The sequence below is a fragment of the Erpetoichthys calabaricus genome, chromosome 12 (assembly GCF_900747795.2).
Source record: "Erpetoichthys calabaricus chromosome 12, fErpCal1.3, whole genome shotgun sequence".
Lineage (NCBI taxonomy): Eukaryota > Metazoa > Chordata > Cladistia > Polypteriformes > Polypteridae > Erpetoichthys > Erpetoichthys calabaricus.
Window position 1 is genome coordinate 28,345,308 of NC_041405.2, and position 27,666 is coordinate 28,372,973.

At 37.4% G+C, this 27,666-nt stretch overlaps 1 protein-coding gene across 3 annotated transcripts in view; it reads left to right on the plus strand.

The window, feature by feature from the left end:
• Window positions 1-27,666, plus strand: part of micall1a (MICAL-like 1a) — a 73,281-nt gene that overhangs the window by 41,462 nt on the left and 4,153 nt on the right. For all 3 annotated transcript variants that reach the window (XR_007936456.1, XM_028815278.2, XM_028815279.2), the window contains exons 6-15: window positions 2,199-2,800; window positions 2,980-3,043; window positions 3,168-3,538; window positions 4,044-4,495; window positions 4,633-4,764; window positions 9,859-9,985; window positions 12,930-13,020; window positions 18,994-19,067; window positions 24,333-24,447; window positions 26,094-26,140. Coding sequence is in view for 2 of the 3 variants with exons in the window: in XM_028815278.2 (XP_028671111.2) it covers window positions 2,199-2,800; window positions 2,980-3,043; window positions 3,168-3,538; window positions 4,044-4,495; window positions 4,633-4,764; window positions 9,859-9,985; window positions 12,930-13,020; window positions 18,994-19,067; window positions 24,333-24,447; window positions 26,094-26,140 (2,075 nt within the window). In the remaining variant the exon portion in view is untranslated. The remainder of the gene's footprint in view (window positions 1-2,198; window positions 2,801-2,979; window positions 3,044-3,167; window positions 3,539-4,043; window positions 4,496-4,632; window positions 4,765-9,858; window positions 9,986-12,929; window positions 13,021-18,993; window positions 19,068-24,332; window positions 24,448-26,093; window positions 26,141-27,666) is intronic.

Genomic DNA, 27,666 nt, shown 5'->3' on the forward strand with positions numbered 1-27,666 from the left:
TTTTCTAATTTAATTGAATTTGGAAACATAGAAGGGAAGTCAAATTAACCATGTTAAAAACAATATTTTATTCTTTTTGTTTATAGGAATAGGAAAAAACACGAGAGATCTCATTAATATAAATTGGGTTATATGTATTACTTTCATATTTTAAAAGTAATTCATAGATATTAATATTGAATGTGAGTACAGTACAGATTCTTATTTTTTTTTAAAAAAAAAAACTAAAACAGCATCTGTTAGTCCAAATACAAGGGGGCTCCGCCCCCTGCTCGCTTTGCTCACCTACCCCCGGCATTTTGAACCCGTGCCCGCTGGGCAGCCGTAGTTTCAGACGCGCGTTGTAGGAGCTTGTGTTGTTTTGAACCCGTGCTTGCCCTGCTTCTGCGGTTTGAGACGCGCGTTGTAGGCGTATATCCATCAGTCGAGCTCGTTCGGTTTGAACCCGTGCCTGCTTTGCCTCCGCAGTTTCAGACGGTGGATCGCGTTCGGCGTTTTGTACGATCTCAAGCAGCACATTATTCCTAACTTCACTCCGCAGTAGTGCCACGCACAATATGGCGGTGACACCTGCACCTTCACTACGCAGTAGTGCCACTCACAATATGGCCGCGACGCCTGCGTCTTCTGTATTATGTCGGGTTTTACCATGCTGTGTAGGCGCCTTTGCCTTTCGTACTGTCCCGCGCCTTCCGACGCGCGATGTAGGCGCCTGCACCTTCCGGGTCTGCCTGTGTGGTGTGGGCGTTTAACTGTCGTGTTTTCTGCTTTTATATTCTGTATCTCGCTGTGCATGTGTTTCGTGCCTAGGTTTTTTTGAAGCTGTTGCATTCCAGTTTTCATCATCTGTAACCTGCTCTCCATGTGTTTGGCCCCGTTCTTTAACCTGTTTATGACGTTTTACTTTGTTTTCTACTCTGTCTTTTATTTCTGACCTTGCTTTATCCTGCTTTTGTTTCAATGACACCTGGTCCGTGGTGATTATATTCTCCCTTTTTCGAGTACTAATTTCCATTTGTTTGCGATACTGTGATCTTTACTGTACTGTCAATAATGCATCACTGTAATGTGATCCACCTATGCTGTATAGTTTGGACGTGTGAGGATGATGTACGTTTAATACGGAGCGTCCGCCCGTGTCACTCTGGGGGCCCCCATTGTTAATACGGAACTTCTTCCGTACTATCATGCGGTGCATTGTGGACCACTGCGGACTCCGTGGTGTTTCCCGTTTCACTTTGTAGCTCGGTCAGTCGAGCGGTTTCTTTTTGGAGCCGTGCCTGCCTGGTTTGCGGCATGTCAGACGGTTTGTAGTCTCTCCCGTTTCGCTCTGGGGCGGGGGGGCTTTGTGTGGCGCCTGTGCATTATGTCTCCTGCGTCCACGGGCAGGTCCCTGCGTCCATATCCGGTTTACCATTCTCGGTTAGTAATATGGATAAGATTTCTTATTTATTACTGACACATTGATGACAATTTTAGCCGTTATAACTCTTTTTTTTTTTTTTTTGAGATAGGTATGAAAATTTATAATCAAATTGAAATGAGTGATGTGGAAAGCTTGATCAATTTCATTATCAAAATGTTCTTGAATTGAATTCCAACTTAACAAAATGATGCAACAAAAGTTAATTATAAAGAAAAGCTAATACAGGAGAAAGTAGGGTGAAATGACACCTTTTATGTGCTAACTAAATAGATTACCAATGCAAGCTTTTGAGGCAGCTAAGGCTGAAGAAAAGCTAACCCAGAATACATTGCTAGAAAGCTACAAGAATCTCTTAACATGCCAAATCGATATGCATAGTTGGTTTGAAATCTCATCCTTTTTTTCTTCTTCAATTAATTGAGTTTCCCTTTAAATTACTTCATTAGGAAATTATTTTTTATTAATTTTTCAAACTGGTAAACCTGTCATGGTAGATCTAAGAGCAAGAGTGGATGTGTCTATGGCACATTCTTACACATACCTACATCTTTTCACAGCAGGCCAGTTTTTGTTGCCAGTAAACCTAAATTGCATGTGTTTGGGAAATAGGAGCAAACCTTGGTGTTTTGATAAAAACCCACTTGAAAATTAAGACATTTTTAGTCTCTAAACAGCCATCACCCAGACCAGGGTTTGAATGCAAGCCTCTGAAGCTATGGCAGTAACCACTACACCAACATCCCACCCTATAAAAAATGTTTTTTTCTTTTAGATGTAAAGAATGCAGCAGTACATTACTTCCAGGTTCATACAAAGCAGGATCAGAGCTGGGCACATTTCTTTGCACACATCACTTTCTAAAGACAGGAATAAATCAGAATGGGCGGCCTGACCTCAGCAACAGTTTAGGATTAACCAGAGATGCCTCACCCACAGCTGCAGGAGAAATGGTACCAGAAACTCCCCCATCTGGCAGGGAGACCTCTCAACCATTTTCAGCATGTAGACTTGCAGAACGATTTTCAGTACCAAGAGAAGGTGCACACTTGGATAGAGTAAAAACAGAAATACATGTTCCTGGAATAGCTGAGGAAGAAAAGCAAGAGAGTGCTAAAACTGAGTTTTCTTCCAACCCTTTTGAAGATGAAGAAGAAGGTGAAGAGAAAGAAAAGCCACCATTGGGTATAGCCAACGGGGAGACTTTTTTGCCTGAAAAGACTGATGTATCAGAAACCAGACCAGTACCTGCACCTCGAAAGGTCCTTGAACATAATATGCCGTCTCCAACACCACGGCCAGTACCAAGACCTAGACAGAGTGGTGTTACAGGAGTAGAAACAAGTTCTACAGGGGATCGTCCCCAGGAAATGAATGGTAAGTTAACCCAAAATGACTTGTAGGTATGTTAAAGCTGATATTTAAAATAAATATTTAAAATCTGATTCAAGTTTGATCCTACATTTCTGAGTGTTAAATTTTAAACAGTACTAATTCTTGGACATATCTTGGATACAAAGTTAATTTGTGTTCGATTCCCTCTATTTCACAAATAGGAGCCCTTGTAGATCCCAGTAGAGATATTCCTTTATCCCGTGAACAATCCCTGTCTCCCCTCAGGTAAGCTTTGATAGATAACCATCATGTAAAACGTTTACAGAATATGTTGCAGCCTATGAAATATTGTCAAATGGTAATGTTTGTGCTTTTAGCTCTGTTAATGATCTGATATTTTGTCTTACAGAAATAAGACAGGAATTGAAGGTCATTACAAGGAACCACCATGGATGGCCTTGGTTCAGTCGGAGAAGAGAAAGCCAGCTCCTCCTCCCCCTCCTTCTGCTGGAGGAAAAGCTGCATGTCCACCTACTGGCTCTGCTTCTAAAGAAAATGTGCAAGTCCCTGAAGTATCTTCCCATTCCCTAAACCCCTTTGAAGATGAGGAAGATGATGAAGGATCAGAAAAGGGTGGTGAGGAAGATTTGGGCAAGGCTAAGCCAGTACCAGCTGGGGGATCACTAAAACCATCTCACCCATGGTATGGTATTACTCCCACTAGTAGCCCAAAAACAAAAAAGCGACTTGCACCACAGATACCAACTACACCATTCTCAGGTGAGTTCTGTCTGAGCAAACACCTATATGATCAATGCTAAATTTTCAGAAACTGTGCCACCTCTCCTACAGCAGGATCCAATGTATTCTGTATGAGGCATAGGTGATTTACAATTAAGGTTTTTAATTTTGTGAAGTAAAGAACACAAAATGCCATCTAGCAAGGTTTGTTTTTTTTAAGTTAGTTTAGTTACCTAATTATTTATTTAACAGTTGGTTTCTTACTGCACCTGTAACCTGTATGGAAATCAATTTAAAACCTTTTTTAAAATTTGTACTTTTTGGTGTAAGTTTACTATTTGGTTCTACATGTAACACTTACAGTATGTATTTTTCTTTCATGTCAATGTTTCATTAGTCCTTCATTTTTTCAGTTACTATGAATTACATCATATAATCAGGATTTTATTAATACTCTTATTTAAAAGCTCTGTTAAATCACCACTGAAAGTATCATTTTTCCTTTATTTTAAGTTTGACTTAAAATCAATATTATTGTTTACAGCTCAGTCCCATTCAGAACCACCATCATCCACACCATCTCCTGCTCGAAGTATAGAAAATGTTTCTTCTGAAATGCTGGCCAAGTCTCCACTTGACGGTAGTGGTTCACCTTCAGCACCTGAATCTCCTGTCACAAAAAGCATCTCTGAACCAGCCATTAGTGGCCCAGATGTCCAGCATTCAGCAAAAGTAATTTCAGAAGCTGGTCCTCATCAAGTAACCAGAAACAAATCTCCTGCCCAAGCTAATATTACTGTTCCTTCAATGAATACCAGTTCAGCTCCAGCCACACCACAGGCTACTCGTAGCACGAGTATGAGAGCAGCACGTCCACCTCCACCACGACCTCCCACAACACCTAGCCCAATTTCAGTTTTGTTTCCAGCGGATAATACATCATCTTCAAAATCAAGCACACCATCATCACAGGCACCCAAACTTGTGCATCAGAAGGTATATTAAAACACATTGATATTGGTACAATGTATCTCCCAGCTTGATTTTTTTTTTTTTTTACTTTTATATTTCATAGTTAAGGTGGTGTCAGAAGATGTAGAAATGAATTATTGTGTATCCCTATGATTTTTTAGAGCTCTTGTAAAGAAAACCCTTTTAACAGAAAATCTTCTCCTGTGGTGTCTCCCCAACGCAACACTCCAAAAGGCCCAAAACCAGCCCGGCCACCTGCCCCAGGACATGGATTCCCTCTTATCAAGAGAAAGGTTAGTCTTGCACATTTTCGTTTAATAGAGGTGTACAAGTTGGGTAACATTGAGAACTGAGACCTTAAATATGCACACACATTTTTAAGGAACCACAGTAAAAAGATACTCCAAGAAACAGAAATAGTGGGAGAAAAGAACAAGTAAAAAGTCTGAACTTGTACCACAAATGATTCATGTCTTCAAAAGCAGATTATGTCATCAGTCTGTCATTTGGTAAAATAATGTCTGCATTGTTTTGATATTGGTAGACAATTCTATTGTTCTTGCCTTAAGTACTACATACATCTGTTCTCTTTATATTTGTGTTTAGATGTTTTTCTGTGGTATGATGAATGGTAATGGTTTTAAGGGTCTAACTTTGCATCACATTCTTATCACTAGCAGAAATACTTTGAGATGTAATATTTTTATATGCTAGCTGACCTTGAGTTTGAATCATGATACAGACCTCTCACTATTATGTGTACGATGTGATTGGTTGCCTGATAGGTAGAGGAATACCTAGGGAGAACAGGATTGCACAAGGTAAGGATGGTGCTTAGAAAGGCCCAAGAGACAGATAATTTAAGAAATTAGATTCAATCATAACTTCATTTGTTTGAAATTCAAAATATCCACACATCCAAAGGGCAACCCTACAACAACCTACAGTAAATCAGAAGGTGGCATGGCTCTACCCAATTTTCAATTTTATTACTAGGCAGCAAATATACAAGCTATAAAAACCTAGACATTGACACAAATACTGTAGATGAACACTCACTATCTTGATCTGCAATGAAATCCTGCAGTACTGCTTTATATTCCTTGCTTAGTACACCAGTAAATGCAAGGTATCGTCAATATACTAACAACCCAATTGTCCTTCATTCACTCAGAAAATTGAACCAATCTTTGAAGCACTTCAAGTATGAGAATATCTTATCTGTGGCATCTCTACATGATAACCACCTTTTTCCACCCTCTCAAACCTTTGCAGTTTTTAATGCTTGGAAAATGTATGGGATTAAATCATTTAGAGATTTGTATATAAATAATATCTTTGCATCCTACAAGCAATTACACTCCAAATTTAGTTTCCCATTAACACAGTTTTTCCACTATCTCCAAATTAGAAACTTTGATAATCAAAATTTGCCCAATTTTCCTCACCTTCCACCTATTTCTATTCCAGAAGAAATATTGATCAGTCTTAAAGACTTGGACAGCATTTCTATAATATATAAAACCATTTTAAAGTCCCTTCCTTTTAAATATCCCAGAGTAGAGTGGGAAAAGGATCTCTTACTCAGCATTTCAGAAAAGCAGTAGAAGGCAACCATGCACAGAATTCCCTTCAGCTCTAAATGCGTGAAGTATTCAATTGTTCAACTTAAAATCTTTTATTGAGCACACCTGTCTTGTTTAAAATTGTCCAAAATGTTTCCAGGGCAAGATCCAATGTGAGAATGTGGCAGTTAAGCTCCTGCCTCACTAGACCCCATGTTTTGGGCGTGTACCAAATTAACATTCTGGACAAAAATTTTTAAATGCCTATCAGACAGCCTTGGTGTCACAATCACTCCATATTCCATTGACAGCTGTGTTTCATGAACTCCCAGAATGGCTTAAAGTAAAGGACAAACAAACTGTAATTGCCTTTACTTCACTATTAGCACGTAGACTTATCTTGCTCAACTGGAAGAATCCTAGCCCACCTCTTATAAGTCAGTGGGTAACTGATGTTATATAGTATTTGAAATTGGAAAAGATCAAATTCTCACTTAGAGTATAAGTTCAAAGCTTTTTTAAAACCTGGCAGGATCTAATCAATAACATTTTAGAATAAGCATTTTATATTGGGGAGATAGATTCCTTTTCATCTTTACTACAGTACTCTCAAAGTTTTACTCTGGCTGTTGGCTTTCCTCTCTTTCTCATGGGTGGGGGTTGAGTTGAATTTAGTTTTGTTAAGTTTGACTTGATTGTACAGAATGTTACATGCTTTTAATCTATATATATATAAAATCCCTATGTGCGTCCAGGTGTCCGTGTGTAGGTGTCTTCTGGTGAAGTACGCATGCGCGGGGCCAGTGCGATGCGCGATATTACTGTCAGAGAAAGTTAGAGGCGTTTTACGGAAATACAAACCAGTATTACTGTGAGAAGAAATTAAAGGTACACAATACAGTGACGCATATTACAGCCACATACAAGCCAGTATTACTGTCAGAGGAGATTAAAGGCATATTACCGACGCGCATGCCTGTATTACCGCCAGAGAAAATTAAAGGTATATTACGGACGTACAAGCCAGCGGACGTACAAGACGGTATCCTTCAATAAGGGCGAGCACAAAAAGGCGAGCCTCAAAAAGACGACCTCAATTAGGCGCAGCGAATAAAGGCGCGCGTAAATAAAGATCTGCACCTGTTGCTCTTCACATAAGCCAGAGCCATTTGAACTAAATTAGCTACGCGCCCTTATTGAATAGAGCCGTACAAGACAGTATTACTGTCACAGAAAATTAAAGACACACAATACACGGCGGCAGCCCACGAAGAACGGTCAGCTCAGCAAGTAAACATCAACAAAAGAAAGGCTGAAAGAAAGAAAAATACGACCAACAAAAAGAATGAGGTCAAAGTCCCTTGCCATTTAATATAGACTGTTCCTACTAATGTTTATGCACTACTGTTCTAGCGCCCGTTATTGTAACGGGCTAAATGACTAGTAAATTCAATAAAAGACTAAAAAAATACACAAAGGCGTAGGAGAAAGAAAAGACCCTCAATTGCAGTAGAGATTCAAACCGACATGATAGAGTGAAAATAAAGACACTTCCGGCATGAATTAAGTCTTATAATTATACTAGGTGCCATAGCAGACTGTCAGGCAAGGATGTCAATATCAGAGAGAAGTGCAACCTAGAAGAAGAAAGCAATTGTTCCTCTCATCCTTCACACTGGAGGACAGGCCCTCCAATAGGTGCTAGAAGTGCATGACACTCAAAGAAGAATGAGAGAAAGGACACAGTGTGTTGGCTAGAAGTCTCAAATTACCTCCTAGCTGATAGGGAGCAGCATCTGGTACCAGGTTTAAAGAATTTGAGCTGTGTTGACCTTTTAAAGTGGTTTCCTTTCTGCCAGTTAAATGACATTGCATATTCCCAAGAAGGATGGGGAAAACTCGCATCACTATTCTGATAGAGCCTGTTTAATTTGGAATAACATTCACAGTACTGATACCAGCATTTAGATCTTAGTATCAATGCCAAATGAGCATACTGATGTTGAGAATTTTCAGGATATAAAATCATTTTATTTATGAAATCTTATTTCTAACTATACTTTGAAGCAGGCTAATTAGACTTATCAAACCAGCTTTGTTAACAAGTCACTTTATCAGTTGTTTGTGATTTGTATGTGTACATTCGGGAAAAAATAGCTAAATAATAATACCTAATGAGAAGTAATATAAAATGAAAATTATCTTGGGATTCCCTATTTATTATTCTAGATTACCTGTGAAAAGAGTGTTTTGTTTTGTTTTGTCAGCATTTCACATAGGTGAAGAAAAGTGTGCTACCCTTTGTCTGCGGAAACATCCATAATTAGCCCTGTAACAAGACTAACTTTAATTGCATTGATTACATCACTCATTGGTTTAACTAAAATTGCAGACTGCATCTGTCATTTCCATGCAATATATAATTTAAGTGTGTTCCCATCTTTCATTCCTTTTTAGTTTTTCAATTGATGAACATTGCGTCTTTAAAAACCCCAGTGAATACCACATATTTAGTATTTGCCATGCCGTTTTTAACAATGAACTAGTTTTTAGCGGGGGTCGGCACGGTGGTGCAGTGGGCAGCGCTGCTGCCTCGCAGTTGGGAGACCTGGGGACCTGGGTTCGCTTCCCGGGTCCTCCCTGCATGGAGTTTGCATGTTCTCCCCGTGTCTGCGTGGGTTTCCTCCGGGCGCTCCGGTTTCCTCCCACAGTCCAAAGACATGCAGGTTAGGTGGATTGGCAATTCTAAATTGGCCCTAGTGTGTGCTTGGTGTGTGGGTGTGTTTGTGTGTGTCCTGCGGTGGGTTGGCACCCTGCCTGGGATTGGTTCCTGCCTTGTGCCCTGTGTTGGCTGGGATTGGCTCCAGCAGACCCCCTGTGGCCCTGTGTTCGGATTCAGCGGGTTGGATAATGGATGGATGGATAGTTTTTAGCGGCCCTTTTAACTCGGCAAACATTTTAGGCCCAGCTGCTACCTACACATTAGATATTGCCTCATTATACCAATCTGTCTCATGTTTCTGTTTCATAGCAGCATCATGAGCTAAGCCAAAGTGTTTGGCTAGTACTAAATGTTTGAAACACAGACTTGTTTGCTCCAAAATAAAAATGTACATGGCATATAGTCTAGCACATTTCATTCACAAACCAAGACTCACTCCAGCACGTTGTTTGAACATTGTTCACCTTATTCTTTCTCTACTTGTGTTGTGTGCTTCCTTTGAATGAAGAAGTGACTCCTAAAAAGCAATTACAGTAAGTGTCCAAAATAAATAGCTTAAAGTGCTATTTCAGCAAGAGAAAAAAAAAAAGTGGATCTTTTGGAAATTGGCATGTCTCTTGCCAAACTGTGCCATATGGTCCATAAGAATCAATCAAGTATTCACATAATAAAGCAGAAAAGGCTGAAATTCATGGGAGTGTTAGTGTTGCCTGTACAATGACAAAAATGGTTGTCTAGTTTGTGATGAAGTGTTTACAAAGACTGTGTAAAGCATTAAGTGTATGGCTATAAGAAATGTTGATGGCAAAATTGTGGGTGTAAAGCATTTAGCCTCTATAAGCATTACTTAGATTAGGGAGCAGCTTAAGGCTAGTAACGGATCGCTGGCTAGTTATGAAAATTGCTACAGTCTTAAGAACTTAAAGATCACAGGAGAATCTGAATCGACTGATGTACCGTATTATAACTGATCTATGTGTATGTGTCTGTGTAGTCACTAGCTGAACTAACTGCAGTTAGGCTACACATCAAATTATGGTGTACAACATTACATAAGTTGTGAAAATGTTGATTTTTAATATATAACAAAATAATTTCAGGTGCAGTCTGACCAATATATTCCTGTGGAAGATATTCATTTCGAAATGGATCAAATAGAGCATCAGCTGGATGAATTGGAGCACAGAGGAGTTGAACAGGAGCAGAAACTGAGATGCTGTGACAATGGTAAGTCTGCATTTAAAACAAGTGTGTTCTTGACTTTAGTGATAAGAATCAAGCTAGATTTATACTCCCACTATTGTTCAGGTGTATCATTAATGAAACTAAGTTTATGACCATAAAGCAATGGCAACACTTATATAAAAAGTTTTTGTATAGTAGGCTGCTGTTGATGGTGGACTTTGCTGAATGTTAAATCTGAAAGTGCAGAGGTATGCTTCATATTGTCAGATGCATTGTAGTAGAAAATATGTAAAAAGATAGTAGAGTTTTGCAAAAAAAAAAAAAAAAGGTTTTCATAACGCATTGTGATACTAACCAAATGCTAATTTGTTTTTCGATTTAAACACAAAAACCATGAAAAGCTCATATTTGTACTTAAAAATAGGCTGAGATCTGCATGATTGAAATAATAATAATGCTGTACAGAAACCACATTATATAAATATTTTCAGAAACAACTGGATATTGTTTCAGAGGTGAAATCACTACCCATTTCCAGTGACATTTATACAAATTCTGTGAACTTGTGCAGATAAATTCAAAGCTGTAATGTTGTGTGGAGAAAGAATACAGAACAACTATTTCAGTAAACTAAATTTATATGCAAAAAACATACAAATACTACATATATGATGTCTTAATGCATTTGGTTTTCCTAGTTTTGAATAGAAATGAGTTAACTAATTTAATCTGTCTATCCATTATTGAAACTGTTTAATTCACTTTTTCAGCATGTGAATGCTGAAGCGCTATCCCAGCAACATCACACAAACACTCACTCATTCAGGATATACTTAAAGTTAACCAATTAATCTAGCCATCAGGTTTTGGAGGAAACCTAGAGTAATAGAAAGAAAATTCATTTAAGTACAAGGAGACTGTACAAACTCTGCATAAATGATGTCTAGGCCAAGATTCAAACTTTGGTTACTGGAGTTCAATGGCTACAGTATAATGATTGTGCCCCATTCTAAATTAAAACAGGGCTTTAATTTTTCCAGTAACATGCCAAGTGGGTGTCCAGTGTTTGCCTTTTTGGATACATACAGTATAAATATTAACTGCCCATTATGCTATTTTAGATACATTTTAATCAGTCAGGAGTATTGTAACTTCTAACAATGGTTAAGCAGAGTAGAATGTTAGCCGGTCATCAGAAAGCTAATTTCCCTCTGTGAGTATACTGTGAGCACCATGATTCAAAGTATGTGCATGAGATAGCTGGGGAAATGAACAAGTACATTAAAGATAGGTGTTAAAAGTAAATGGAGATGGACTTTGTTGGAGGAAAGTCAGTTAAATGATAATGACTTAGCAGATTGTGTCACAAATTGAATGATGCTGGTGCTTTTTCCTGTACTATGTGTCCTAATAGCTAGTTAAGGTACAGTTAAGGCATGTTTAAGGATCAGATGCACAGAGGCAGCTATTCGAAGTTTACATTAACCTTGCCAGACTGTGTGTGCAATCCAAAAAATTTTTTCTTCAGTGACAAGTAGCAGCATCCTACCCTTTATGATATCTGCTCAGGAAAAAAAAACAAAAACTAATTTGAAAAAGAGTGGGTTAGGTCAGCTACAGCCCCACTTGGTTACAGGCATAAACAGTGCCTTACTTTGCTGTTATTTGAATTACTTAAATAGATTATTCTAGATCTGTCTGCTTTTCAGAACATTTCTTCATTTATGCTTTTGCCCTCTCGTTTATTTTTGTAGCTGTGAAAGAAAGTAAGCACTTCAAAGCTGTTTGTTTATAGATTTATTTAACATGAACATTTTGCAAATTTCTATTTCATTTCATTTATTGCACTAATTATATATTCATTTGTCATGCCAAGTGGAAACATTTGAAATATGTCCATCCCCTGAAATGTGTTTATTGTTTACATTATTTATATGAAATAGAAGTTTTGGGCAGGTTCATTTTCTTGTTTTTCGTTTTTTGTATTTTCTGTAATAACCTTAGTCCAATATCAACAACCCCCAGTATAATGTTTTTCAGGCTCTTACATTTTTCGTTATTCTCCCACCCTTTCACAAGCTGTATTTTGGAGCATTGTCCCTTTCCACTGTGTAGCAGGCACAGTTATGTTGAATAGAAGATGTGCTTATTAGTTTAACCAGATATTTTTGCTTGCTGTCTTGTAAAGTGTGACTAGTTTCTGCCCACATCGCTTCCAACAAGTAAGACATTGAAAAGGGCTGTGTTTGTGTTTATTTCAAAATATTGAAAAAAATCCTTCTGTCATCAGCCATTGATATTGGTTTTGGGTTAATCCATTTACAACCTAGAAATGAATTGTTTACTAGAATTGAATACATAGTTTAGACAAATAAGCAAAGTTTTCCATAGTGTAATTGAGGTGTGGTTTATTCATTAGAATGATTTGTTAAACAGATGTAATGTTACATTTATTTTTTTCCCTCCATATTTTAGAGAAACTATCTTTCTGGTGAAGTCACACAAGTTCATCTCTGAATGTGGTTGTACCATAACTATTATTATAAGCCATTTGTATATGTGTATAGATGATTATGACCTAATACACCTTTGCTAAATTCTTCCTTTGATCCATTCTGATTCTTCTTTTCTTTTTGATGACAATGATATTTTGTAAATTTTATGTTCAGATGAGTCACTCACTTATTGTGATCATACAGAATGATACCAATAATTATGAAGCTGAGGTTAAGGGTATTTTTGGTCTTTCTGAAGTGATTTTATTGTTCCTGGTAATTGTAAGAATCCACTGACCTCAGGTGAAGTGCAGTGAATTCTTAAACATGGACTGGCTTTTTATTTCTTCTAAATTAATCTTATTATGAGTATAGTATGCCATATGACTTTATGTGAAGAAATACATACTTTGATTTCACTGTTATGATCATGATTGGTGTGATTTTTATAATGTGCTTATTAACTGTAATGTATTTTTACTGCTTAACAGAAGAGGAAGAAGATAGTTTGCTAGTTGACTGGTTTAAACTTATTCATGAAAAGCACTTGCTGGTGAGAAGAGAATCTGAGCTTGTTTACACGTAAGTACAAGTCTTATTTATTAGTTTACTTGTATACGAGGAATTAGAGCAGTACTGCTAATACTCTTGCTAATTTGTTTCTCTGAAGCAGAATCTTGTATATAATCATAATACTGTACTGTAGACTGAAAGTGATATGTATTAAGCGAACATTATGAGGTGGAGCCTTAACTAATTTGTATATTTATCACACAAGAGCGTTAATGGCTGAAAAGAAATCATAGCCAGTTGTTAGCAGGTTTTTTGAACTAATGATTAAATGTAAAATATGTACATGTTTATCAAGACTTTTATGAATGCTATTTCTAGATAAATTTGAATTTATTGACACTGCTGAGATTGCATTAGATGAGGACTTAATTGTCTCTGGTACCTCTTCTGTTTTGTTGAATATGTGCGCTCATACTGATTGCACTTGAAAAATATATGACTTTTCTGAACAGTGGAAGAACAATGTTGTAAATAAATTCAGTTTTCCTAGTCTGATGCCAATCGCAGTAATGTTGTTTATGTAGCAGTTGAAGTTGATAGTGGTCTGCATTAAGTCACTCTTTCACTCTAACCCTCTTGGTTCTATTAGCATTATGTCTTAGATCAGGGGTAAGCAACGTCGGTCCTGGAGTGCCACAGTATGTGCAGGTTTTTGTTCCAACCCAGTTCCTTAATGAGAACTCAATTATTGCTGATGAAGCACATATTGCTTAAGTGACATTTTAATGGTTCAATTTAGTGGTCTCGCTTATTAAGGTTCTCCAACCTTATATGCTTATTTCAATCTTAAACTGCTGCATTCAATGTTTTAATTGCTCCTTATTAGCAATAAGATGTAAAACAGGGGTAGGCAATGTCGGTCCTGGTGAGCCGCAGTGGCTACAGGTTTTCATTCAACCCAATTGCTTAACCCCTTAACCGCCCTCTGCCGGATATATCCGGCACCGTTGTTTTATTGCTAACGCCATACTGCCGGAATTATCCGGCACATTTGCCTGTGGTTATATGAATGCCTGGCAAGTAGTATAACTGACGGTTTGGCGTGGGTATTATTACTACGTTGTATTTCGACAAGTCTGTGGTTGTTTTGGGCCGGTCATGTGACGTGATTCGCATGTAACAGCTGTGAATATGGCGAAACGTAAACTGACTTCAAGTGAGGCTTTGCAGGCGATTTTGGACAGTTCTGATCATGATTGTAGCAGTTCTGAAGAAGATTTTAGCGACAGTGATGAGCAGCAACGTGCGCTGCATGATACTGTGAATGAAGACGCATCGGATGACGGCGCTGAGTGGGTGTATCCCCAGCATCTCAGCTGGGCTGCTGCCCGTGGTGAACTACCTTTTCTGCATTCGTTTGAGGGAACGTGTGGCTTTATTGTTGATGTAAACAATTACACTGCTGAGCAGTTTTATGAGCTGTTTGTGTCACCTGATTTGATCAGACATTTTGTTCATCAGACAAATCTGTATGCAGCACAGTTTATTGAGAAAAATCCCAATTTACCTCCACATTCCCATGTTCGTGCTTGGTTTGACACTGATGAAAACGAAATGAAAAAATTCATTGGGATTTTGATGTTGATGGGAATAATCAGAAAACCAGATATTGAGATGTACTGGTCTACAGATCCTATGTATGCAACACCTATTTTTGCAGCTGTCATGACACGTAACCGATTCTCTTTGCTGCTGAAATTCTTTCATTTGAATGACAACAGAAACGAGCCAGATAAGAAAGATCCAAACCGCGACCACTTGTTCAAGCTACGTCCTTTGATTGATCATTTATTTGAAGCATTCCAGTTGCCCTACATGCCAGGACCGTCAGTTACAGTTGATGAAAGTTTATTGTCGTGGAAGGGCCGCTTACAGTTTCGACAGTATCTACCATTGAAAAGGGCACGGTTTGGTATCAAGATGTTTTGCTTAGCTGAGAATTCAGGTTACATTTATAGATTTCGTGTATACACTGGCAACTTGCACAACATTTAGTGGTCAATACTGCTTGAATAAATGTAAAAAATGTAAAAAAAATGTAAAAAAGTAAAAAAACGAAAATTGTTCAGATTTCGCCTGGCTTGGGGAATATTTAGGGAGTTGGCGGTTAAAGGGTTAATTAGAAACCAACTAGAGGGCTCCGCCCCCTGCTCGCTTCGCTCGCCAACCCCTGGTGTTGGGAATGACAAAGAGCGTGATGTATGAATGAGATATAGAATAGTGTGACGGTGTAGATGATGCAAATAGAAAGCAAACAATAAAGTGTGTGTCACAGTGTAAAGGTTTATTTGAAAATTTCTTTGTACACGCCGTTTAAGTGTAAAAGGTAATTCCAGCTCAGAACTTGTAAGGTCATTTAAGATGGTTATTGTTGTGATCAGAGTCAAGTTTGTCAGAGCTTAGAAAGAGTTGTGTCTCTCCAGGAAGTAATGGAATGACTTGGGTATTAATGTTTTCCATATTAATATTTTTTGGACATAATATAGTGCGTTGTGTTAAAAGGGGCATTTGGTCTAATGAGATTGCTGTTCGAAATGTCTCTGTAACTAAGTTGTCGCAGATAAAGGCTTGAGGAATTGTAATAATATGTGCCTGAAGTCCATCTGTATTGGTGAGTGTACCATCTCTCAGTTGTAATAAGCAATTGTTATGATCTGGTTCTGGACATCGTATCTTTTTTACTAACTGTATCTTTTGAAAGCAATGCCAATTGTCTGCGTATTTTAAGTTGCACTGAACAATAGCTGAGTGCATGGCATCTGGAAGAATAGCTAATCACTGTCTAAAATCTCCTCCTCATAAAAGTACCTTTCCTTCAAATCGAATATTATTATTCATAAACGTTTGTAGAAGTTTATGAATGGTGTTGAGTAAGTGACTTCATGCCATTGAACATTCATCAATAAACAACATTTTTTCAAGACGGATGTCACGTGCAGTGCCACCGTTAATGTTCATAGTGGATACCGATTTGTAGGATCTAATGTAGTTGATAAAGATTTCACTTTCAGGTACATCGTTAGTTAGAAGCTTTTGTAGATATTCAGTATATGAATGTAAAGGAGGCAGTCTAATTTGACCCTTTTGACAACAACGTGTAAATGTATAACTTGTATTGCCAGTTGTTTCTTCAGGGAAGTGAACTGAATGACAATGATTGTAAATGACATTCATTAATCCTAATGAATTTTCCTGGTGTATGTTTTCCTTGTGTAGTTTGAGAGGCGCGTCGTTGCATGTGTAGTATTTGGGACGTGTTGTTTTGGAGCTGTAATCGATTTGCCTGTGCTGTGTGAGAAGCCCGTTGTAGCCTTCGCTGCCGTTAACGTATGTCTGAGACGGGAGGTGTTTCGTTTTGAATCCGTGCCTGTTGCGATGCAGCACTTTGATTGATAGTTTGCGTCATGTGGATCTAGGATGTAGATTTGTGCATATTTGCGTTGTTGATTTGTTTCAGGGTGCACTGTTCCAATGCGATGCAGTATTTGTGCACATATGCGAAAGTAGTATGGGCCATTGCCTTTTGGTGGCCTGATATTTACTCCGGTATATGCAAAAGCAAATGAACCATTGTAGGATCTAATGCAGTTCATAAAGTTTTTACTTTTAGGTACATCGTTAGTTAGAAGCTTTAGTTGAGCTTTGCGTTTTTGGAGTCGAGACATTTTTTCTTTTAGAAATATGGATAAGTAATAAGGAGAATTGCACTCACTGTTAATATGGAGCCTTTTCTGCGGTTGAACGGTTAATAGTGCCTTATTGTAATGAGATCCACCCATGCTGCATAGCCGTCTATTTTGTTGTTTCTTTCGTTTTCGTGTGTTTGTTCCTGTTATCCTTTCCTTTTCGTTTTGTACCCGTGACCGTGTATTCATGACTTGTTTCTTTCTCAGCATGCGAAATATGGATAAGTAATAAGAAGGATCGCAGTCACTGTTAATATGTTTCTTTTTCTGCAGTTGAACGGTTAATAGTGCTTTATTGTAAGGTGATCCACCAATGCTGACACCTATGCTGTCTAGTGTGAAGGTGTTGATGTTCACTTTAGAATATGTGGCTTTGGGTGTCACTTCTTATGGATGTGTGTGTGGGGGGGGGGGTTGAGGATTGTTGTCGCGCGAGCGTCTTCTTTCTTTTTGTGTTCCTGTGTCTTGTTGAATCCCCCTCTTTGTGTGTGTCCCGTCCCTTGCTTGTAGGGTCTGTGGGGTGGTTTTGTGTTCTTTTTTTTGTGTTCCATGGGCTTGTTGAATCCCCCTCTTGGTGTGTGTCCCGTCCGGTGCCTGTAGGGGGGGGTGCCTTGCTGTTGTGCGCGAGCCTCTTTTTTTTTTTTTTTTTTTTTTGGGGTCTAGTTTCGTGTGCAATGTGTTTCGTGCTTTGCTTGCGTTTGAATACTTTTTTATGGGCCGTTTCCTTTTTTCGGTGCTCTTTGCGCCTCATTTCTCAATTTTTCCTGTGCTCACTCCTTTTTTCTGTGGTCTTGTCCGCCTCTCGCGGCCCCTCATCCGCCTCTCTCGCCCTCTTCTATCCGCCTTTCTTGGCTCCTCAGCCAACCCTCGCGGACTGTTTTTGCGCCTGCGCAGTACGTCTTTTTGCAGCTACGGCCCATTGCCGGATGTGCCTGCGTCCATCATCCGGTTTAGCATTCTCGGTTAGTAATATGGATCATTGCCAATCTCAGACCTTATTTAATTTTATGGCTTGTTAGTCTGTGCAATGTAAGGCTTTTATATCGTAGATTTTTTTCCTTTTCAAGGATATCATCTAAATGATTTGAAGCCTAAAACAGATCATTTTCAGTCTGTCACATTTTTCTATTAAGTGTTTTATTAAATCAAACCGTGCATGATGAACACACACAGATGTAATTGGAAAAAAGCTAGCTGGAGAACTGCTGGCTGCTTTGTCTTTTACATCTTATTGATCTTATTGCTATTAAGGAGCAATTAAAACACTGAATGCAGCAGTTTAAGATTGAAATAAGCAATTAAGGTTGGAGAACCTTAACAAGCGAGACCACTAAAATGAAGCATTAAAATGTCACTTAAGCAATATGTGCTTCATCAGCAATAATTGAGTTCTCGTTAAGGAACTGGGTTGGAACAAAAACCTGCACATACTGTGGCACTCCAGGACCGACGTTGCCTACCCCTGTCTTAGATTACTGTTCTAATGAGTGAAAAAAAGTACCAGCCAGAGGTTTTGAGGTCATCTTATTTTGCATACATAAGTATACAAAATGTTTCTAAACATTTCTGAAAGTATTCTGTTGCTGTAGTCATTATTTACTTTAGTAAGTAGTAACACATTCAGAGATGGTCTGGTATGCCTTAACTTTGACATTTTCTCAACCCTTGTGTGACAGAAGAAGTGTTTTGCTTTAAGTTCTTTTGTAACATTTTGTTGCTATCTACTGGCTCATATTAGGGGTTTGTTCTGTTTTTTGTTACTTAAGTCTCTTATTCATCAGCACCCAATTTCCTACTACTGTATTTCCTTCATTAACAATTTTCCAGACTTTACATAGTTACAGGCATACTCGGAGGAATACAGCAAAGGTATTAGTGCAGGCTAAAGCCAATGGTTCATTTTTGTGTGTGCTCAATGAATGCAAAAGAAAACGCCTGGCAAACAATTTTCCTAATACATATTCTTACCTGAAACAGGGGAATGTAGCACAAATGTACTGTATAATTTTTAAATAATAGAGATACTCTGAAACAATAGGTAACATTGTATTTCTGTATTTAAAAAGATGTTATCTACAGTGGTAAAAAAACTAAAATATTTTTATTTTTAATTTACTTGTCAGTTTAATAAATTACAAAATGATTAATTTTTTAAATCAACACTGTTTTAAGCTTGATAATGCAGTAAAATACAGTAGCAGCTAAATGTAATGGTATTGTTTATAAGTGATTTAATCCCAGATTTAAAATATTATTGTCCCATAATGGTTAATGTAGTGTGTTATTTTCTACACAGAGCAAAACAACAGAACTTAGAGGAAAGGCAGGCAGATGTAGAATATGAACTAAGATGTCTCTTGAACAAACCAGGTGAGTCCAGGTGGAAATACAATTCAAACACTCAGATCATATCAAGTAATGTTAACTATTTATTATTTGTGCCTTGGGCATCCAAGGCTTTGTTCTGCTGTCTCACTGCATTAAATCTAATGGTTTTCAATATGACAGTCTTTCTAGGTGATTACTTTATAATACACGAGCTTGTTGATTTGTTTGCTAGTAGGTTTATGAAGTACATACAGAAATTAACTTTTGTTTAACATCTCATTTTTGTGAACCATTTGTGCCTATACAGCTTCCACTTACCAAATCATCCTTTTAATGGTACTCATTCTGCTCCGCCACAGTTAATCAATATAGTACAGACAATTGGAACCAGTTGCTCTTAAAAGTGATAATGCTATATGAACATATTGTGAGAATTGCTTATGTATTCAGGAACCCAAAAAAATAGACCTACAGTTTTAAATAATATTATAGTTAAGCCTATCACTAGACACTGTGTATTTCTTTAATGTTGGTAGAAAAAGTACAAGGCCAGATTAAATGCTTTCTGTGGCATGGTAGCTCACAATGCAGTGATCAATATCTATAAAGTTTACAGCTGTTTGTGCAACAATGATTATGTCCATTTGTATCAGTACAGCTGATGTGATTCAAATTAAACTCTTGAAATCACATCCCATGGATTTTCAAGTGTGAATGAATCATTAATATAAATGTAAGCAGACTTTAGTCTACAAACCAAAAACAAGGAAAAGATTAAATACCAGATTGAAGCAGGGACTCTGGTGGAACAATGCTCCGATAACTATCATAAATAAAGTCTAATGGCTAAGTTTATGAAAGAAATGTAATTTTTGTCTGTTCTATAACTTGTAGGGCATGTCCAAAAATTAATAGTCATCAGAGTTAGGTGGCAAAGGAATGAAGATCCTCTACAAAGTTTCAGGTTTCTATCAATCAATCAGAATAAATCAAATGTAAAGAAGTGATTTAATTCAGTACAGCAGATTTATCAAGGAATTACTGCTGAGATATGAAAAATAGGAGTTTTAAAAATTCAGAACACAATATAGTTAAACAAATTCCTGCAAATGAAATCAGGATCTTGAGATTAGGGAGTGTATGAAGGAAGGAATTACTCTGCCTTAATCATGTCAAGTAAGGTAACAGTTTTTGTTTTACCCTACAGAGTAGCAGAAACATATATTCATTAAAGTGAAAAGAAAGACTGTAAGTAAATTCCTGGCTCTCTCTTCTCTAGAGATGAAACATTTCCTCCTAAATTCCACTCTCCCAGTTTCTAACCTACTAATTTAGTTTATGGTAACAGCACGCCAGGGATGATCTCATAAACATTTGACAAAAAATCAGCAAAAACTCCTAAACAAGATACCAGTCCATTGTATGGCACACATTTTCACACATCAACACACACACACTGTCTCTCATAATGGGCTGATTTAGAGCCATCAATAAACATTAAATTAACATCACGGAACAGTTAGTGATATGATAAAATTACATGTGGCAAAAAAATCATGTAAACCTGTTTTGCTTTTTCGACTGTGAAAGCTGCTTCATTTTCAGCTGCTGTCCAAACAGTAAAGTCATATCAATATTCAATGCACCTACAAGAGGCCCTGTAAACAACCAAAAGAACTTATTACCTTTTTTTAAGCCTACAGCTATGTGCCACATAAAGTCTTTTCGGGCAACATCCGACCGCATATACGTCTGTGGTTTTATAAGGACATAGTAGAGTTCAGAAATCCCCATCAAATATTGGTATGCAGTGGACATAACCGGACATAGCAAACACAACAGCTTCCCACACATAACACGTTTATCTCATGTCTCTTGTATAATATACAAAGTAATTGCGCTGCCAGTACTGTGCTGTACTTTCTATCGTCAGTGTAATGTGAACTTTATTTACTTACAAATAAAGAGTTTACCATATAGCAGTGTATGCTTTGACTCATAGGCAGCATCACCCAACTGCACATCTCTGGGGTGCTGTAGCATTATCTTTCTGTATTTAGTCAAAAAGAGTACACTACAGTGTCCCATATAGCTTTGCTAAGCACTGTAAATATGGGGTTCGCACAACCTCCAAATTGCGTAATGTGCTTTTTCAGAGAATGTATTGTGGATGTTAAGTGGTGCTTACCTGTAATGCAGCTTCTGCTTACTGGTGCTACTTGTAATACTCAGTGGCAAGGTGCTGGTGGTGGATGATATTCACCCTGAGTTCCTAAAGGCTCTGGATGTTGCTGACCCATCCTGGCTGACACACATCTTCAGCATTACGTGGAGGTTGGAGACAGTCCCTCTGAATTGGTAAACTTTTGTGGTGGTCCACATCTTTAAGGAAGGCAACTAAAGTGTGTGCTCCAACTTTAGGATGATCATAGTTCTCAGCCTCCCTGGGAAGGCTTATGCCAGTGTTCTGGAAAGGAGGATCCAGCTGTTGGCCTAGCCTTGAGTTCAGGAGGAACACTGGACTACCTTTTTTTTTTCTGGGAGGTTCATAGGTGTATGCTCAAATAAGTCTTCATGTGTTTTGTGAACTTGGAAAGGGCATACAATTGCACATTTGGGAGGGTGATGGGGAGTATGGTGGTATCGGGCCTGCTATTGAAGGCTTTTCGGTCACTCTATAACTGGAGTGACCGCTTGGTTCCTATTGCTGGCAGTAAGTCAGACTCATTCCCGGTCAGGGTGGAACTCTACCAGGGCTGCCTTTTTTCTTCAATTCTGTTCATAATGGGTTGGAAAATGATTGACTGACTGTTCATAATTTTTACGGACAGCTTTTCTAGGCACATCAAGGAGTGGAGTGGAGGGTGTCCAATTTGGTAACCTCAGGATCACATCTTTGCTGTTTGTGGATGATGTGGTCATGCTTGCTTTATCGGGCTGTGACCTTTAACAGTGCTAAGTGAAGTAGATCGAGAAGCCTCCGAGGTGAGGATCAGGTTTTGATTTATCAGTTGATCTACATTCCTACCCTCACCTATGGTCATGAGCTATGGGTAGTGACCAGAAGAACTAAATTGTGGACACAAGTGGCAGAAATGAGTTTCCTTATCAGTGTGTCTGAGCCCAGACTTAGAGATAGGATGAGGAGCACAGACATTCAGAAGGAGCTCAGAGTAGAGCTACTGCTCATTCACATGAAAAATAGCCAGTTCAGAGGTGGTTCGAGTATTTGATTAGGGTGCCTCCCTGGGCAGGTGGTTTGGTCATATCCAACAGGGAGGAGACATCGGGGCAGAACCAGGGACACGCTGAAGAGATTATGTCTCACCTGGCCTGGAAACACTTCAGTTTTCCTCATGGAGGTGCTGGAGTAGTTGATGGGGAAAATATATATTTGAGCATCTTTGCTTAGACTGCTGCCCAACCAACAACAGAAGATGGATGAATGGGAATTTCATAAATGTGTTGCCTAGCACAAATAGCATTTGTTTTCCTTGTTTCTTAGTCCTATATAAAGAAGTATTTGAGAGAGAGAAGAAACTGTGTTCATGTTGCACTTTGGCGTGAAATATAGGATGTAAGATCTCAGGAGAAGTGTATTAGAAAAAAGAATTCTACCCCGTGATGAAGCATGCATTTGGTTTGTCTCTTGTTGAAAGAACATTTTGCCTTTATCTGTGTGTCAAATTGGTAAATGTACTACTATGGCTCTGAGGCTAGGGATCTGCGCCGGCAATTGGAAGGTTGTCGGTTCGAATCTCGTAAACACCAGAAGTGACTCTACTCCATTGTGCCCTTTAAGCAAGGCCCTTAACCTACAATTATCTTGTCCTGGGTATGACGTTAATCTGCATCCAGCCCTGCAAGCAGGTCTTCCAACTTAACTGTGAAAACTTGGGGGTTTTTGGCAGTCCAGCCACCATAAACAAAACGCACTCTGTTCCAGTGTGGTGCTGAGGTGTCACCCGCTGCAGTCAGGTTCAAATCCAGGTGGTTCATTGTGTGGTGGCTGCAGCAATGTGCTATCAGTGCATGCTTCCAACCTCTTTGTTTCCAAAGTATATTTATGTTTTGATATGTTTTTTGTTTGCTGTGCGTGTTTGTGTTAATCTTTACTTTTCAGAAAAAGCAGCATTATTTATTTGTTTCCTTTACGTTTATGTAGTATTTGCATTTTAGCTTTGTATATAGTTAAGAATTTTAAGATAAGCTTGTCTAGGAAAAAATGTATTTAGATTGATTGATTTTTTCCCCCTCATTAATTAGTTTTCCTTTTGTTGAAACTCTTTCTATTCGCTTAACAGATGTTGGGACTAATATACTAGGAACCTGCTGTCATTTGTTCTGAAGAAAAAATAAGCACAAGTGTAAGAAAAGGGGTTTTGAGCAATTTGCAGCACCCCCAATGGAGGGAACCACATTCAGTAATATTTTAAGTTGATTAAAAGTAATTCAGTAGTGATCTAAAAGTAACATCCTTTGATATTGATGAGGGAAGTACAGTTCTTTTAAATAATTATCTGAGATAATATATACACTATTGAATAAGAGCCAATTATGCTTTGGCGTAACAGTGTGAAAATAGCATAGCCTCATCACATACTGCACATGACAAAGAAGGTTGTGCTTATACTGGTTGATTTACAAATAATTTTCTGTGTGTGAAACCATTCTTGAACCCACTCAATTTAAGGACCACAAGTGTCTAATATAAAAGTCACAGTGTCAATGCTACATAGCAAAAGAGGTTAGCCTCCTTCTAAGAAAATGGTGACAAACCAAGCATCATGATGTCAAGTTGGAAAATATGCAGGTAGCATGTCTGTGGCTATCTGGATCCATTTCAAGTTAGACATCAGTTTCACTTAATCTTTTACAGCTGCAAAGAATATTATTGCATAATGTCAGACTATGTGCAACTTTTTGAATGAGTAATATTTTTCAATCTTATTTTTTATATATATTTTGGATTCTTCTGTAATATATTTTAATTGAGTTAAGCAATCTAAAACAATTCTGGTATATATACTGGAAAAGTACTAAGTGTTTTTTACATTGTTTTTGTAAAGTCATTCTTAATATGCACATTGTCTGAAAGTTAAGATTGTTACTAGAATCTATACAGGAGCAGGTACCAATGAATAAGGCTTACTTTAAATGTTACTGTTTTGTCTATGGTGCATATATTGTTTGTTTTCTGAAGGCTCCATACTCTGTTCACAGTTGTCTATGCCAGGTTATCTTGATATTGCAAATCAATGTATTTTGCATGTACAAAAACACTTTTTTTCCAATTTCTTAAAACAGAAAAAGAATGGACAGATGATGACAGAACAAGAGAACAGGAACTTATGCAGGAGCTAGTAACTATAATTGAACAACGCAATGCAATTGTTAATTGCCTTGATGAAGACAGGCAGAGGTAAATACATTGTCTTTTTTGTCCAATTCCATACCATTACAAATCAAATTTGTAATATTTTGTTTATATATATATATATATATATATATATATATATATATATATATATAATATATATAAGTTTTTATTGTTTCACTTTAGATAATATTACTTATATCTGCTTGTAAAACAACATAGAAAAATAATGTGGCATGGTGGTTTGCATAACAATTCCAGAGTAAAATACACATCCTGATCATTTAGCTGTACCGAGTTTGCATATTCTCTCTGTGACATTGTGATAGTAAGGGAGCCTGGCAATTAGCCCATGCCCTATGCAGAGTTGGTTCCAACCTTACACAAATAACTCAAGGTAGTCTTTAGTGAATAATAAAACAGTTTTGTTCATCATAACTCAATGCAAATATAGATTTATGATTTCAAAATTTATTTAGTAATAAGCATGGTACCTAATTGTGTCTGCAAAGTAATCTAAACTGTTGGTGACCATTAGTATAATGTACAAATTATGTGAAAAAGTGTGAAACGTCCATTCTGTTTTAGATTTCCTTCTTTGTTTGGAATTGTTTTCTTGCAGCATGGTTTTCATTCTCTTATGCTTCATCTCAACTGATACCCTAAAAATTCTTTTTTTTTTCTTTGTAAATAAAGGTTTTTCTGTTGTAGTTCAGAGCTGATTGCTGTCTCACTTATTATCTGTCTGGCCCTGAGGCTAGAAAGCAGTCGCAAACCATTATACTTCCAATGCCATGCTTGACGTTTAGGATAATGCTTTTTGGTCCTTTTTTTTTTTTCTTCTATCCCTGTAAATATTGAATGTGTGATATAAGAGACTGTTGACCCTGATAAAAGGAATCTCAATTGTTGTGACTCAAAGGCATTTCCTTCTAATAAAGCTTGCTTTCAAGAACATCATAAGCAGTTTGGTTTACCTTGATAACATAAGGGTCTATGTCATACAATAAATTCCTGGACATATTTTTGCAAAGCCGTCAAAGCAAAGCATCTTTATTAATGCAAAAGAAAAAAATAAAGAGAAAATTTAATTAAATTTATGTTTGATAAAAGTAGCATACTTGCCATTCAAGCCAGAGTTACATTTTCTATGTACAGGAAATTTGTGGGGGATTTTTGTTTTTTTTTCCTTTTTTAAATAAACAAATCAAACGTGAAATTATTTAGCATTCTGTACTTTCTGGGGTTGAATTTCCTCTATTTGTACACTGGGTTCCGGACTGTGAACTCATGTAGGTCATAGACTTTAGAAATATTGCTGTAATCCTTTCTAGTCTCATGAAAATAGGTAAACTATCTTAGGAAAATTCTCAGAAATCTTTATTCATAGGTACATGACCCTCCAGAAATATCATGAAATGCCTCAAAATAAGCAGAAAACAAAACATGCACCACCAACCCAACTGTTGTGAAAACAGCAGTTATAATAAAAGAGAGACCTATCTCATCCCTCATTACATCTGTATATATCATGACCTACACATGTGGGTACTGTGCAATTGTGTAAAAATTAGAGAACATTGCATCTTTTTTCCATTACCACAGTTCCTGTTAAGTTGACACCTGTTATAAAGAACATGCTTTTATTTAATCTCTGCAATTTTATTGAAGTTTTTTTCTTTCTTTCTTAGGGAAGAAGAAGAAGACAAAATGCTAGAAGACCTTATTAAAAAGAAAGGCAAGTGTTTCATAATGTTTTTTTTTTTATTTTAATACAGTAAAACTAGACTAATTTGTTTTAATTGAGACAAATTCAACCCAAATTTAAAACTTCAGTTAGTTTTCTTGCCACGAACAATATTCTGTATTCAAGAGGAGACCATGCTTTTCAATCTGGTTATTTTTTATTTTATACATCGGACTAGAAAGATAAATGCAGTTCAGTATTTTGTAATTGAATAATGGGATTTTTAGGTTAACTATTCCTTTGGTATTGGTCCACATATGTGTCAATATATGACATTTTCAGACAAAACAAATAATAAAATGCTGAGAAAAATAATCACACACCAGTAGAGCATATGCATAGGGCATTCAAATAATTCTCCTTAATCAAATTTAAATAATGCAGGCAACAAGCTTTGGTTAAATACACAGTTTTCAAATATATTGCTATGAATATTTTATTAATAACAACCTTCATCGTGAATTATTTGATATATACTCTATAGTAAATCATAGAATTATACAAAATCGGAGCCCACACACTCAATGGGGCTGGAAGTAACGGAGCATTTTGCCCCTGTGCAACTGTGTACCAAATTGGGCTTGGATTCATTAACTGATTGTAGTGTGGTACATTGTTAAAGGTATGACAAGGAGTCTTCTTTTTTTGCCCATACAATAGCTGTAGTAAACTCAACCATACAGCTGCCTATCAGATCTGCACCATATTTAAGTAATTTTGGCTCATTTCACTTTATTTTTAATTTCATTTGTATTCCTAGGAAGCCTTTTATGAACGACGTGCTCTAGTCCATGCCACTACATTTGTTTAGGATAAAGAAGATGTTTCTGACCTGGCCATTTTCAAATACAAGATTTCTATTCTTAAGCCTTTCTGTTTTTGATTTACTCTACTTTTGGGGTAATTTTTGTGTTGTATGTTCCCTCCATCATTCTTCGCAGTCAGGGTAAAGCTGTGATGTTGGTCAGTAATGTTTATTTTACTCCTCAAATATAATGCTGTATGGTTTTATCAAACTTGAGCTGAGCAGTTTTATTTTTATTTGAGAGCGGTAGTTTCCATTTTGGTAATTCTTCAAACACCACCTTTGTATGTTTTTTATCATAGACTTCATGGCCTTAAACGTTAAGTCTTAAGAGATTCCTGCAGATACTTAATTAATCTTTGTTGTAGAAAGCAGCAGTTATACTGAATTCTTACAGTTTGTGTCTACTTGACTGTGAACTAATGCAGACCCAAGCATTTAAAGGTACTGTTCTGTATCAAAATCGGTGTATGTTAATTCATTTACACTTCCATTTCTCTCTATTATAAAAAAAAAATCTTGGAAGGGAGACTTGGGAGACGAGACGTGATCTTCTCAGAAGACAATTTGACGTCCCACGTGAGACACTTTTTAACGGCACGTGAGACAAGGCAGTGAGAGAACATTTAAAACAAGTTCACGGACATCTAACCTAGCAGTTGTTGGAATGCTGTTGGCAGAGACACTTCATGTGCTTCCAGCTCTTAAAACA